This window comes from Alligator sinensis, unplaced genomic scaffold (assembly GCF_000455745.1).
Source record: "Alligator sinensis unplaced genomic scaffold, ASM45574v1 scaffold880_2, whole genome shotgun sequence".
Classification (NCBI taxonomy): Eukaryota; Metazoa; Chordata; order Crocodylia; family Alligatoridae; genus Alligator; species Alligator sinensis.
This window is the reverse complement of record NW_005842934.1, coordinates 203893-216922: the sequence shown is the minus strand read 5'-3', so window position 1 is coordinate 216922 and position 13030 is coordinate 203893. Positions and strand designations below refer to the sequence as shown.

General features: G+C 57.5%; 1 protein-coding gene across 1 annotated transcript in view; it reads right to left on the bottom strand.

Moving 5' to 3' along the window:
• Positions 1-10730, bottom strand: part of CELF3 (CUGBP Elav-like family member 3) — a 20525-nt gene extending 9795 nt beyond the window's left edge. The window contains exons 1-2 of the mRNA XM_006036237.3: positions 10586-10730; positions 5574-5656 (exon numbers count right to left, since the gene is read on the bottom strand). Of these exons, the coding sequence (XP_006036299.1) occupies positions 5574-5656; positions 10586-10730 (228 nt within the window). The remainder of the gene's footprint in view (positions 1-5573; positions 5657-10585) is intronic.
• Between the last annotated feature and the right edge of the window lie 2300 nt (positions 10731-13030).

Sequence of the window (13030 nt, the reverse complement as noted above, 5' to 3'; positions counted from 1 at the left end):
GGTTGGGACAAGGGATGCCTGGGCTCCTTCCCCAGCTGCAGGAGGGGAGAGGGATCTTGAACAAGGGAGGGGCTGGGAGCCCGTGCACCGGTGCTCCTTTTCCAGCTCCGCAAGGTGGGCGAGAGCAAGGCGCAGGGCCAGGGGCGCAGATCGCCTGGGCTCTTTTTCCAGCTCAGAGGCCCTCTGCAGACCCCCCACCCCCTGCACCTCCCACCCTCCGGGGAGCCTGGGCGCTTCCCACTGCAAGCCCCCAGCTTTGTTGGCTCAGCCGCCCCCGCCCCAGCGCACCTGGCACTGAGGCCTGCCCGCCTGCTGGTTACCCAGCGACCAGGCTGCCAGGTGACGGCCTCCCGGCACTGCTGGGGGCTATTTTTAACCCAGCCGGGCAGACGCTGCCAGCCTCCAGCCTGCCAGGCCCTGCCGATGGGTACCTGCCAGATCGGCCCTGCTCCAAGCCCTGCAGAGGCTGTTGGGGGGTGGATCAGGGTGATGGGGGATAAGGTGCTCCCCCACCCCTAGACGCAGCCGGCGGGATGCGTGGTCCACCCCAGAGCCAGCCGCAGCAGCTGCCCCCGATAGGAGGGGTCAGGTTGATGGGGACAGGCAGCGGGTCCAGAGAGCAGTGGAGCCCTGCAACAGGCAGGGACAGGCAGCTGCACACGCATGTGGAAAAGCACGTGTGTGCCTGCCAGCTCTCACGTCTGCCAGGAGCACGGGCCAATGCACACATTGCCTGGGGCACCATGGGGCAAAGCAAACCAAGTGCATGCCTGTGCTCCTGCACATGCACACGTGTTCTCTTACACACGCCAGTAAGCAGACACCCACAAACATGCTCCTACAGAGAGATGTGCTTCTTGTGCATGTGTGCTCAGAGTCCAGCTATGGACATGCACATGCCTTGCACCCGTGAGTGAATTCACCTCTACTGGGGGGCAAACACACACATGCACACAAGATCTCTTGTACTTGCATATGCTTGCATGTGCGTGCACAAACACACATACACATGGATATGTGTGTGCAGCCAGCCCTGTGTGTGGCCCTCTACTAGGGTGCAAACATACACATGCACACAAGATCTCTCGTGTTTGCATATGCTTGTACACACACACAAATGCATGCGCACTTGTGCACACACACACACACATGCACAGATAAGTGTGTGCAGCCAGCCACGTGTATGGCCCTCTACTAGGGTGCAAACACACATGTGCACACAGGATCTCTTGTGCTTGCATACTCTTGCACACATACACACACACACAAAGACACACATGCATGGATGAGTGTGTCATGAGCCATGTGTGTGAGCCTCTACTGGGGTGCAAACACATATGTGCAAAGAAGTCCCTTGCACTCACATCTCCTTATATACATGCATGCACACACACACACACACACACACACGAACACACGTGTGCAATCAGCTACATGTGTGACCCAGCAGTCTCCATGTGAAGCTGTGTGTGTCCACATGGGGCGGCTGAGCCAACAAAGCTGGGGACTTGCAGCAGGGAGCGCTGACACCAGGCTCCCTGGGAGGGGGCACGGGGGGGTGGTCTCGAGGGTGGCGGGGGCTCACAGGTACAAATCTCAGTAAAACTACAGACATCAAGCACTCAGCGCCCCTCCTTTTCCCTCCCCCCCAGGCAGGTGCAGCCCCTTGCCAACACCTGCCACCTGCCCTGGCACCACCATGTTCCCCACACCAGCTGCTGGGCAAAGGGCAGAGGAAAAGGGAGAGCGAGGCTGGGGGAGGGGAGCCCTGAAAATCCACGGGGACACCTGCTTGTCACAGTGCCTGGCGCAATGCACATGCACACACATATACACACACACACACATACACACACACACACACACACACACAGACACATGCACACATATGCACAGACCTGCACACACACACGTGTATGTGCACACACAGGCACATACATACATGTGCACATGCACAGACACACACATGCACACAGAGACACATACATGCATGTGCGTGTGCACACTCATACAGGCACACACAGAGGCACACATACACATGTACATGCGCACACACACATGTACACACAGAGACATACATACATGTGCACGTGCACACATACATACACAGGCACACAGAGGCACATACACATGCACATGTGCACACACATGCACACACAGAGGCACATACATACACATGCATGTGCACACATGCATGCACATGCATGCACACAGAGGCACATACACGTGTACATTGCACACATACATATTCATGCATGCACCCACATATGTGCACGCATACATATCAGAACACACACACGCATGCATGCACACACGCATGCACACATGCAGTCTTTTACTAGGGCAAAGTCTGGCACACAGCAGCCTAGTGGTTATGTGGGAGGCAGAGTGGCGCCTGGACTCCTGGGTTCCCGGCTGAGCGGGGTGAGGCGGGCAGCAGGGCCCAGTGCTTTGAGCAGGGAAGCTGGGCTGGGAGCCAGGACTGCTGGGCTCTATCCCCGCTCCGGGAAGGGAGTGGGTCTCGGTAGTGAGAGGCAGGATGCCTGGGTTCCCAGCCGAGGCCCTGGGCATGGCCTGTGGGAGCTGCCTCCCTTGGTAATTAACTTCCTAACACGGCTGTCGGGGTCTCACTGGTGGCCTCCGTGATGCAGCTGCAGCCAGGTCGTTCGAGGGGGCACGGGCAGCCCCTCAGTGCCCGGGCACCGTCCCCTGCCCCCAGCTCAGGGGCTGGAGTCCAGGCCAGGGTCTCTAGCCCAGCCTGGGGAACCAGAGCCTGGTGCATGATGCCCTGAGCCAGGGGCACATGGACAAAACCTGGGATTTGGAGCCAGGGCGGGGAGCCCCGAGCTGGGTGCATGGAGCTGCACGTCTCCAGTGCCACCACGGCTGGGCCCAGCCTCTGCAGGGAGCATCAGCCTGCGTGACATCGGGGCCAGGGGCTATGATGGAGGTGTCAGGAGGAGCTCAAATTAATACACACCCCCACAGGCAGAGCCACGTGGTAACTCATGGAGAAACACACACTAAAAACACGCACAGACACGAAAAGGATGTGCCCACGGATCTGGAAGTAGACACAGGCGTGCGTAGAACATGCACACGTACACTCACCCACCGAGACACACAGACACTAAAACACGACACAACTGAACATACACAAACACAACATAATGTAGGTACAGACACACAATGTGCAGACATCTAAACAAGCTAAAAACATATATAGGCATGTGTGAACACATATACACTGAGAACACAACACACACACACTGAAAACAACACACACACAACACAGCGTAGCTACAGACATGCACATCACACACAGAGAGACCTCTAGACAAGCTGAACACATACACAGGCGCGCACACACACACACACACTTACATCCATACAAGCAAACACCACGCACAGGTGTGCACACACAACCACATGCTTCAAACCCAGAGAAAAGAGCTCTGGTGATCCTTTGCACACCAAATGTGTGTGGCAAATGTGTGTGAAACGAGGCAACCAGAAACAGCCTCACACTGGCACAGATGCATGCTACAAGCACGTCCGCACATGCATGCTGTCCTCCCAGCCCAGCCCTTCACATGCATACGGATGCTGGCGTGTCACTCTCATGTTCACGTCACACCAGAGCAGAGGGGTGACACAAGTAGCTGGGCACCTACAGGCCCCGTGGGGCATGCAGATCAACCCAAGCTCCAGAGATGTGGGGCCGGGGTGGGGATAGAGACACACCCTGGTGCAAATCACACACAGACACGTGTGTGGAAGTGCACACGCTCCCACCCCAGGTGCTGCACAGGCCTCAAGCAGGCAAAGAAAGGGCCGGGGGAGCAAAGCGGGTGGTAGAAACAGGAGGGAAGAGCAAGGACAGAGCTGGAGCCCTTGGCCAGGGAAACCTCCCAGGATAAAGCCCAGCACAAGACAGCTGCGTCTGCAACGCGAGGTGGGCACGAGGGACACAGGAGCTGCCCCCGACTCATGGTTTCTATATTTGGGAAGGGGGAAAAGCAAGGTGTGGGGTGGGGCGGAGGATACAGACCCGGCCCTTCTCCAGCTGGGACGAAGCAGGGGGGGGCTCATCCTGCCCCACCAGGGTAGTTGGCGTCTCTGTGGGAGATGCCCAAGGCAACAGTCCCCCATCCCCTGAGCTTTGCCCCCTCCCCATGCAGCCCCCACAGTGGCTCAGGCATGGCGGGGGGGTCTTATTTAGTTGGGGCTGGGGAGTTGGGTGCAGCCCCCTGACCCTCGTATGCCCCAGTCGCCCCCTGCCTGGGAGGTGATGGTCCCAAGACAGCTGGTAGGACCCTGGCACGGGTCAGCCCAGGGATCTCAGTCAGTCCGAGTCCATGCAGGCTGCTCCAGGCCAGAGCTCTCCCTGGAGGCGGCTCCCAGGGAGGAGGAGGAGGAGGAGGAGGAGGAGGAGGGCCCCAGTGAAGGCCCCCAGGAGGGAGGCCATTGGCCCCTGGGAGGGAACTGGTGAGGTCAGGCTCTGGCTTCCGCCCCTTCCAATCCCTTCCACGTGGGAGGCCATGGCAGGGAGGGCACAGTGGGTGCTCACAGGAACACAGGCCCAGCATGTGCCCCTTAGCCCCAGCCCTCTGGCATGCCTGGCTTCCAGAGGCACACGCAGCTCCCCACCCCCTCACAAGCAGCCAGAGTTTGCTTGGGCACAGACTGACACACACGGGTCCCAGAGAGGCCACTGGTGCATGTGCACACACATGCATGCACACATGGGTCCCTGCCCACCCCGGTGGGCACTGACAAAGCCCCACAGATGCAGCCACTCTCACTCCCATGCACATGTGAGCTGCGCCCCCATCGTTATGCCCTCCTATGCCCCAGCACACTCATGTGCACACAGAGCCTCGTGCGCCCTCAGCACACGTGGGCCCATGCAGTTGCTGGCTGCACACCTGCACATATACAGAGCACAGATCTTTGCAGAGCCCCTCGCACGCACAGATAAGCAAGTGCATGGATCCCAGGCACATGCACACACATGTGAACATATCCTGGGAATACATGTATGTGCCAGAGTTGCTGCCCTGGGTGTGGCTTTAGCTGCCAATCATGCTCCCATGTGGACATGGCTCCCATCGGCAGCAAACTCCCCACCGGACAGAGCCTGATGCCCGGCTCAGGCTATCATCGGTACCACCGGGCACTCCCACCAGCCTGCCCAACTGCTGTTCCCAGCCCTGGCTGGACGGGGCACCCCGAATTAACCAATCCCCTCTCAAGGGGCCACCACTGCCCAAACATGGCATCAGGGTGCAGCGCCAGGCCCAGATGGCTGCAGCTACCAGCCCAGCTGCATGCCCACATGCCCCGTCTGTCCCTGCTGGCACTGGGGGGAGTGCTGGCTCTGGGGATGAGTCCCCCTGGCTGGGCACAACCCCAAGCACTGACTTCTTCTGCCTGGGTTAGAGCCTGGCACTGGCTGAGCCAGGCCCAGAGCAGTAGGGAACAGACCCTTGCAGGCCCAGAGGAGCTAGAGCTGTCAAGGAAGGCATCCTCCCGCCCTGAAGCCCCCCATGCCCGTGCCCAGCGGGACTCACCCCCGGTAGGGTTTTCTGCTCATGCAGCGCGCTCTGTGCCTTGAGGGCTGACTCGCGGGCGCAGTAGGTCAGAAATGCACATCCTGCGGGAGAGAAACAGAGGGGGAGAGTCACGGGGGCTCTGAGTCTCTGATCCACCCCCAACCCAGTCCCCCAGATGGGCCGAGTGTGGACCCAGCTCTCAGGAGACCCCCAGATCAGCCCCCCACCATCGCCAGCTCCTTGGGATGGGGCTTGGAGGCAATACATCTGTGGGGCAATTCCCCTGGATGGCGGCAATTCTGTGGGGGCAACCAGAGGGTGTCTAACCTCCTAGCTAAAGCATGGAGCTGGGACTCAGTGGTTGCAGGCTCAGGTCCCAGCCCTTCCGCTGGCTCCCTTGGCAAATCCCGGCATCTGGCACTACATCTGTGCAGTGCCCAGTGTGCTGGGGCCCCATGGCAGCTGCAGAGGGCTGGGCAGACAGGGATGGGGGGCTGAGAGATGCACCAGGATCAAGGCCCCTCCTGCAGCCACAGCAGGAGGGTTTTGCAAAGCTCCAGCTCCTGGATTCAGGGGATCCCACGGGGCGCCTGGGGGCCAGCAGCTCCCTCCAGGGACACGTGGAAGACGATCCAGCCAGCCCCTGCTGTGGTCTCCTGCCCTGGGCTGGCCCCACGGGGCTTTACAGTGCTGCAGGCACATGGATTCAATGCTGCAGATTGGGGGAAATGAGGCACAGGGCATGGGCAGGGGCAGGGCTGGCCCAGCAATGACAAAGCAAGGCTGGGCTGAGCTGGGGGTGGGACTGGGGTCAAGTCAGGCCCATTACCACAGCTCAGAAGAGGACCCAGGAGTCCAGTCTCCCAGCCACACCCGCTCTAACCACTAGCTTGCACTTCCTCCTGCACACAGCTGGGATCCCCAGCCCTGCCGTGGGACCAGCCCGTCATCTCCTCCAAACCCAGCTCACAGCCAGAGTACTGCTAGGGGCGCGCTCAGCCTCCGAGCCAACAGGAGAGGAGCCCGGGATCACCATGGCTGAGCCCATGCAAGCCCGGGGCTGCTGTCACGGCCACGGCCTGTCCCGGGTGCTCAGCCATGGCAGCATCATGGGTGCTGAATACACACATGCACCTGCCAGCCCCTGGCACCGGGCAGGGCACCCCAAGCCCCATGCCCCAAGCAGCTGCATGGGTCTTTGCTCTCTGGTTTAGATCCTGTGCCTGGTGGGGGGGGGCTTGGCTGAGACTGTCAGGGGCAGGGGTGGCCTTTTGGCTTCTACAGCCCCCAGTCACTCAGCCCTGCTGCGATGCTCACCAGGAATGACCCAGGCCTTGACCTCAATCCCCCGCCCCCCTGGGTACACTCCCACCCCGCACATGCACCCTCACTCCCTGTCAGTCCTCAGTGCCTCCCCCCCTGCCGTGCTTCCTTCCCCTGGGCTCCCTCCACGTCATGCTTTCTACTGGCAATAAAAAAATTGGAGCTAAAAATACCCAGCGGCAGGAGGGAGGCGCGGTTGTGGAGCAGCCTGGCTCGCCAACAAAGCCGGACCCCGGCTGGGGCAGACCTGGCTTGGGCTGGGGGGATCGGGTCCTCTCTCCTCCATGGGGGGCAGCAGGACAGACAGAGGAGCTGTCAGCTCAGGACGTGCCCCTGTGGGTCCTGCTCCCCCAGCTTGTGCCCCCTCCTGGGTAGGGGTCGTGGGCAGGTGCCCCGTGGAGCTGCCTCAAGGCTCTGCCTCTCCCCCTGCCTCTCAGCAGAGCTTTGCCCCCTGGGCTCAGCAACCAGCTGCCCCCGCAGGCCGGTGGGAGGCGGGGGGGAAGGATGCCTAGTCCATGCCCAGACAGCGACTGCTGATGGCTGGGCCTGGGCCAGCCAAGGTGCCCCGCCAGCAGCATGGGGTCAAGAGGCAGCCGCCCCGTTCTCTGGAGGGACCTCACTCTGCCTGAACTGGTGCCTCGTCAGCCTTGGGTGCGCGGGGAAACTGAGGCACAGAGGAGGAGTGGCTTGGCCCAGGCCGCCAAAGCAGAGCTGGGCACAAGACTCAGAGGAGGGGAGCCAGGCATCTGGATTGCCTCTCCTCCCCCCTGCTTTAACCACTGTGCAACACTCCCCACCCTCTTCGAGCCTCGCTCCCCTCCAGCTCAGTGGGGGGAGAAGCAGCTGCTGCCAGCCAGGAGCCTGGAGCCGTCCAGCATCCAGGAGGCTTCTCCTCCCTCGCTGGAGACTAAATTTAGCTCCTTGCCGGGTGCGCGCCGTAGGGCGCAGCCAGCTGGAACAGCAGCTCTGCTCCCTCCCGGAGGTGCCCTGTGCCTGGGCAGGCAGTGGCCCGATCTCAGCCAACCTGGCACCCACTGGGCCTGGGGGGCCTGCAGCAAGGGTATAGGGGCACTGCCAAGATATCACCTCCCACCCTCAAGGGCTGGGTCCCTCCTGCAGCTGCCCCTGGTTCCCCCAGCCATCAGGACAATCCCCATGCCATCTCCACGGAGGGGCGCAGAGATGGGCGTGTACATACCCGTGGCACTCAGAGGAGCCCCCCTCCCCGGCCTACATCCCAGCCCCAGGCCAGTGCCCCCAGTCTATTGCTATCCTCACCCCCACCCTGTCCCCTTCTTCCCCCCAAGATTTGGGCATGAACAGGCCAGGGCTGAGCCCCAGAGGCCTCCTGCATTGGTTAAGCAAAAGGACCATCCCCCCCTCAGCTATCAGCAATAGTAGACTCTTATCCTACAGCAGGACTGGGCCTGGTGAAACCATGGGCTAAGCACCGCGCTAGCACTGGGCACACAGGCTCAGGGGATACAGCCAGGGAAGGGCAGCACAGGGGAGGACCCAGGACCCACTTGCCTGGCCATGGGGGCCTGCCACAGGATCAGGCCCTTGTACGCCTGTGGAGCAGGGCGGGTGTGAGCTGCAGCCAGGAGCCCGGGCCTGGCCTTTTCCCATCCGAAGTGGGGAGCTGAGCGCCGATGGGACCCTCCGGTGCCTCGGGAGCTGGGTCCCGGGGCCTGGAGGCTGATATTTCCCCCTCCTGAAGTGAAAGAGCCCGTTCCCAGCCCCTTCTGGACCCAGCACTTGGCCTGGAGGGGGCCGGGATGCCGGAGCCAGGCTCTCACCCTGGTCTCTACACCAAGAGCCCACAGCTGCGGCTTCTAGGACAACCCTGTTCCTCTCCTCCCCCTGCCCCTTTCCATCGGCCCTGGCACGCAATGACAATCACAGCAGATCTTCTGGCCTCCCCGGGGACAACGGAGGACTGGAGCCTGCAATTGTTAACGAGCAGGTGTGACTTCCACCAGGCCCCCCTCCCCGGGGCTGGAGACTGCTCTAGGGCGCTGCCGCAGGGGGGAGATGAGGCCTCTTGCTGGCCTGCGGTGGAAGAAGAAAGGAAAGGGGAAGTGGAAATGGAGGACAAGGAAAGAGTCCTTCAGCCCCTGGGCTACAAGGACAGGCGCATTGGCCTCTCATCCCCCATGGAGGCTGGGGGCCAAGGCCTGGACCCCCCTCTCTTCTGCTCTGCCTGGCAGAGCCACGGGCAATCGGCTCAGGGCTGCCTCCAGGCCCTGGCGCGCTCCATTTTGCTTCCCTCAATGCTGGCACAGCCCAGAGCCCGATGGGCGCTTGCCTGGCTCCCCGGATACCCACCCAGGCAGAGTCCAGCCCGCTCAGGCTCCCTCTGCCTCAAGTGCGAAGCCCAAAAAGCAAGACGAAGGCTTTGAAGGCCGATGGGGGTGGTTACGTGGGAGGTTTCCCATACAGGCCAGACAGAAAAATCTCGGCGAGGCCGAGAGCCTCAGCTGGTCGGGTCTGGGCCTCTGCTCTGGAGATGCCCCATCCATCACTGGGCCCTTACTCAGCTGTCGGCCAAAAGGCATCACTTCACTCTTGCACTAGGCCGGGCTTCCAGGAGGCGAGAACAGCCTCTGGAAAAGGCCTGTCGCCCTTCCCGATGCCATGGTCTTGGCTCTTGGTACCCACAAAAGAACGGTGGGTCTGAAACAGCCCCCTCCCTAGAAAGGCAGCATCATCAGGCTGATCCCCCAGCCCTTTCCAGGAGATCTGGACCCCGCTAGAGATGGGCTCATGGCTTCCTAGTCAAAGCATGAGGCTACCAAATTGTGGAGGCTGCTGCGGTGGGACTGATCTCACCCTGTCCTGCCCCTGAGGTCTCCTAGACCTGCTCTCAGGGCTGGGACCCATCCTTTTCTGAAGGGTGATCACCACATCCCTTGCCCGCCTCCAGGCTCTGCTTTCTGGGGGCATCTGGCTGCCGGCCTCCAGACGAGGGGGAAGTTTTGGGAGGAGCGGGGGCATTAAGAGAAACGAATGAGGAGATGAACTTGGCCGTGTCCAAGAGGCCTTGGGCTGGAGAAAAGCCTGGATCCCACAGCCCAGGAGGCAGTGAAATGGGTGGATAGGAGGGGAAGGTGCTGTGTTTATACAGGAGGAAGGAAGGCACAAGGAAGCTGTCTCGGTGGGCTCCAGATCCACGAGTCCCACTGCTCACTTGGTTACCCCAGGGAGGAACGATCTCCCGGGAGTAGGACAAACAAGACTGCTGGGAGGGACGAAGGGGACTTAGGGCAGACAGAAAGGGGGCCACAGACAGACAGATGCTGGGCCTGAGCCAGGACAAAACTCTGTTGAAGTTCCCTGGTGCTGGATCCATCCCCTGCTCCCCACCCCCAGCCCTCCCTGGTCTGTGCCATCCCCACAGCCGCGGCTCCCGACGCCTTTCACCGTATTGTACCTACTGCCATCTGTCACCGCCGCCAGCAGCCGCTCTTTGTCCCACTGGCTGCCCTGACATCTCAAGATGCCTGGCCATTTCCCAGTCCCTTCCAGGGACGACTTCATCTCACCCGACATCTCTGGGACCCCCGTTTCCCCCACCGCCCGGCTGCTCTTGCTTTGCGATTTCGTATTCAGATCCCCCCACCGCCACCGCCTTTCCCTTCCCAACCTCCCATCCATCCTATTGTTGGGAGCCGTTCATTGTTCTGCCAGCGGCCTGGCTCGCTTACCTTTGTGCATGCCCGTGTATTTATCCTTAATCACTGTCAGCTCATAGATTTTCCCAAATTGCTCGAAAATGGGCTTGAGGTCCTTCTCTTCCAGGTTACGGGGGATCTGTCCGATGAAAAGTTTAATGGCATCGGGTTCCTTCATTGGTCCAAGAATTTGGGGAAAGCCTCAAATCCCGTATTGTGCCGCGACGGAGAGGGGAAGGTAGGATCCAAAGCGTAACTCCAGCCCGAGACTTTCCAGTGGTGAAACAAACAAAGGAAAGGGGTGGCCGGCTTTGCTCCAAGCCTTTTTTCTTTTTTTCCCCCAGCCGAGAGAATGATTTCCCCCAATTTTTTTTATCGGCACGATGATCACGATTGGGCAAATCCTTTCGTTCCCTGCTTTGCGGCCGTCCTGAAAACAAAACACACACACACAATCCAGAATATAGATCAATAATTTTCGGGGGCACAAAAAAATAGACACGACGATAGAGAACCGGGGAGAGAAAAAAATAAAATAAAATGAGAAGCCGGATGAGAAATAAATCCCAAATGCAAAGAGTTCGCAGGCTCCTTTGTTGTGGGAGGGTAGGCTGAGCTGTTTGCAGTCCCAGATCCCTGGCACTAATACTTTTGATCTATTAATTAGAGCGCTTGCAAAGCAGTTAATTAGTTTATTGATTAACTTTCCTTGAAGAGGCTGAGCCTGGTTTAAATTCTTGGGTTGCTGTTGGGTTCTTTCTTTCTTTCTTTCTCTCTTTTTTTTAAATTATTGATTCATTTCTTTCCCCTCCTCTTCCCCACCCCTTCTCTGCCCGCCTGGCCTGGGTTGATGGTTTCTCCCTTTAATGGGTCTTGAGCTCTGATTCAAATCTTTTCTTTACCAACAAAAACCCCCTCTGCAACCCGCCCTCTTTTCCTAACAAATGATGATGTCAGAGTTAGGGACCGGGTGCAAACTCCCAGCTCTACCTTCCACGAAGGCAGCCAGGGAGGCTGAGTGCCAAAGGGTAGGCCAGGAACAAGTACAAGGCTTGCAGGGCAGCACACTGGGTTGCAGGGACCCCAGCTTGTGATCAGCTCTGCCTGCGGCCCGCCACTGCTCAGCTGATGCTTTGGGACCCTGGGCTCCTGAGCAGCCAGGGTAGACAGGCAGTAGATAGAAATATGCACTATAAGCAACCAGATCAGACCTTGTACGATAACAAATAATGTAACTAGACTTTATCATGGTGTGTGCATGTGTTTGGTGTGTGTGTTTTTATACCTACACGGCACACATCAATAGGATAGGATAGGATAGGATATTATTGTGGGTATTTTCATACCTACACTGCACACGTCAATAGAATAGAATCGAATATCATTGTGTGTATTTTCATACCTACACTGCACACATTCTTATAACACAATCATGTGGTGCAGATATGAAAATACACAATGTAATGTCATATAAAATAATATAGTATAATACAGTATATTATTGTATTGAAGGTCAATGGCTAGAAACAGTGCACTATAAGTGACCAGATCAGACACTGCATGATAACGAATAATATAGCTACACTTCATTATCATGTATGTGCGTGTGTTTTGTGTGTGTCTATTCTATTCTATTCTATTCTATTCTATTCTATTCTATTCTTGTGTGCAGTGTAGGTGTGCACATATTATTGTGTGTATTTTCATAGCTACACTGCACACATTAACATAACAACATACCGTATGTAATGCAGGTATGAAAATGCACACTTCAATGTAACATAAAATAATAAAATATAATTCAATAAAATATAATATTATTGTATTGAAGATCAATAGGTAGAACCAGTGTACTGTAAGCCACCAGATCAGATGTTGCATGTTAACAAATAACATAGCTAGACTTCATTATTATGCATGTGCATGTTTTGTGTGTGTTTATTTTCACACCTACATTAGAATAGGATAGAATAGAATAGAATAGAATAGACCAGTGGTTTTCAACCTGTGGCCCATGAACCCCTGGGGGTCGGCAGACTATGTCTAAGGGGTCTGTGAAAGATGACTGTGATCAATGGAAAGTATGTGAATACCTACACTTACCATTCAAAGGGGGCTGCACCTCCATTTGGAATTTTTTAGACGTCTGCAAATGAAAAAAAAAAGGTTGAAAACCACTGGAATAGAATATTGATATTTTCATACCTACACTTCACACATTAATATAATATAATACAATATAATATAATATAAGCAGTGCAGGTATGAAAAGACATGTTGTAACGCACCCTATGATAACACAACACAACGTGCACATACAGTGCAGCTATGAAAGGACACACATGGATGAATGTGGTGTCACGTCCTGTGACACCTCCCAGGCCTGTTGCCTACATCTGTGTCTCAGCAGCCTCCACGCAGCAGACTAACGAATGCAGCCACTTCTGGGGTGGGCGTGCTGGCAGCAGAGGCGGGGGT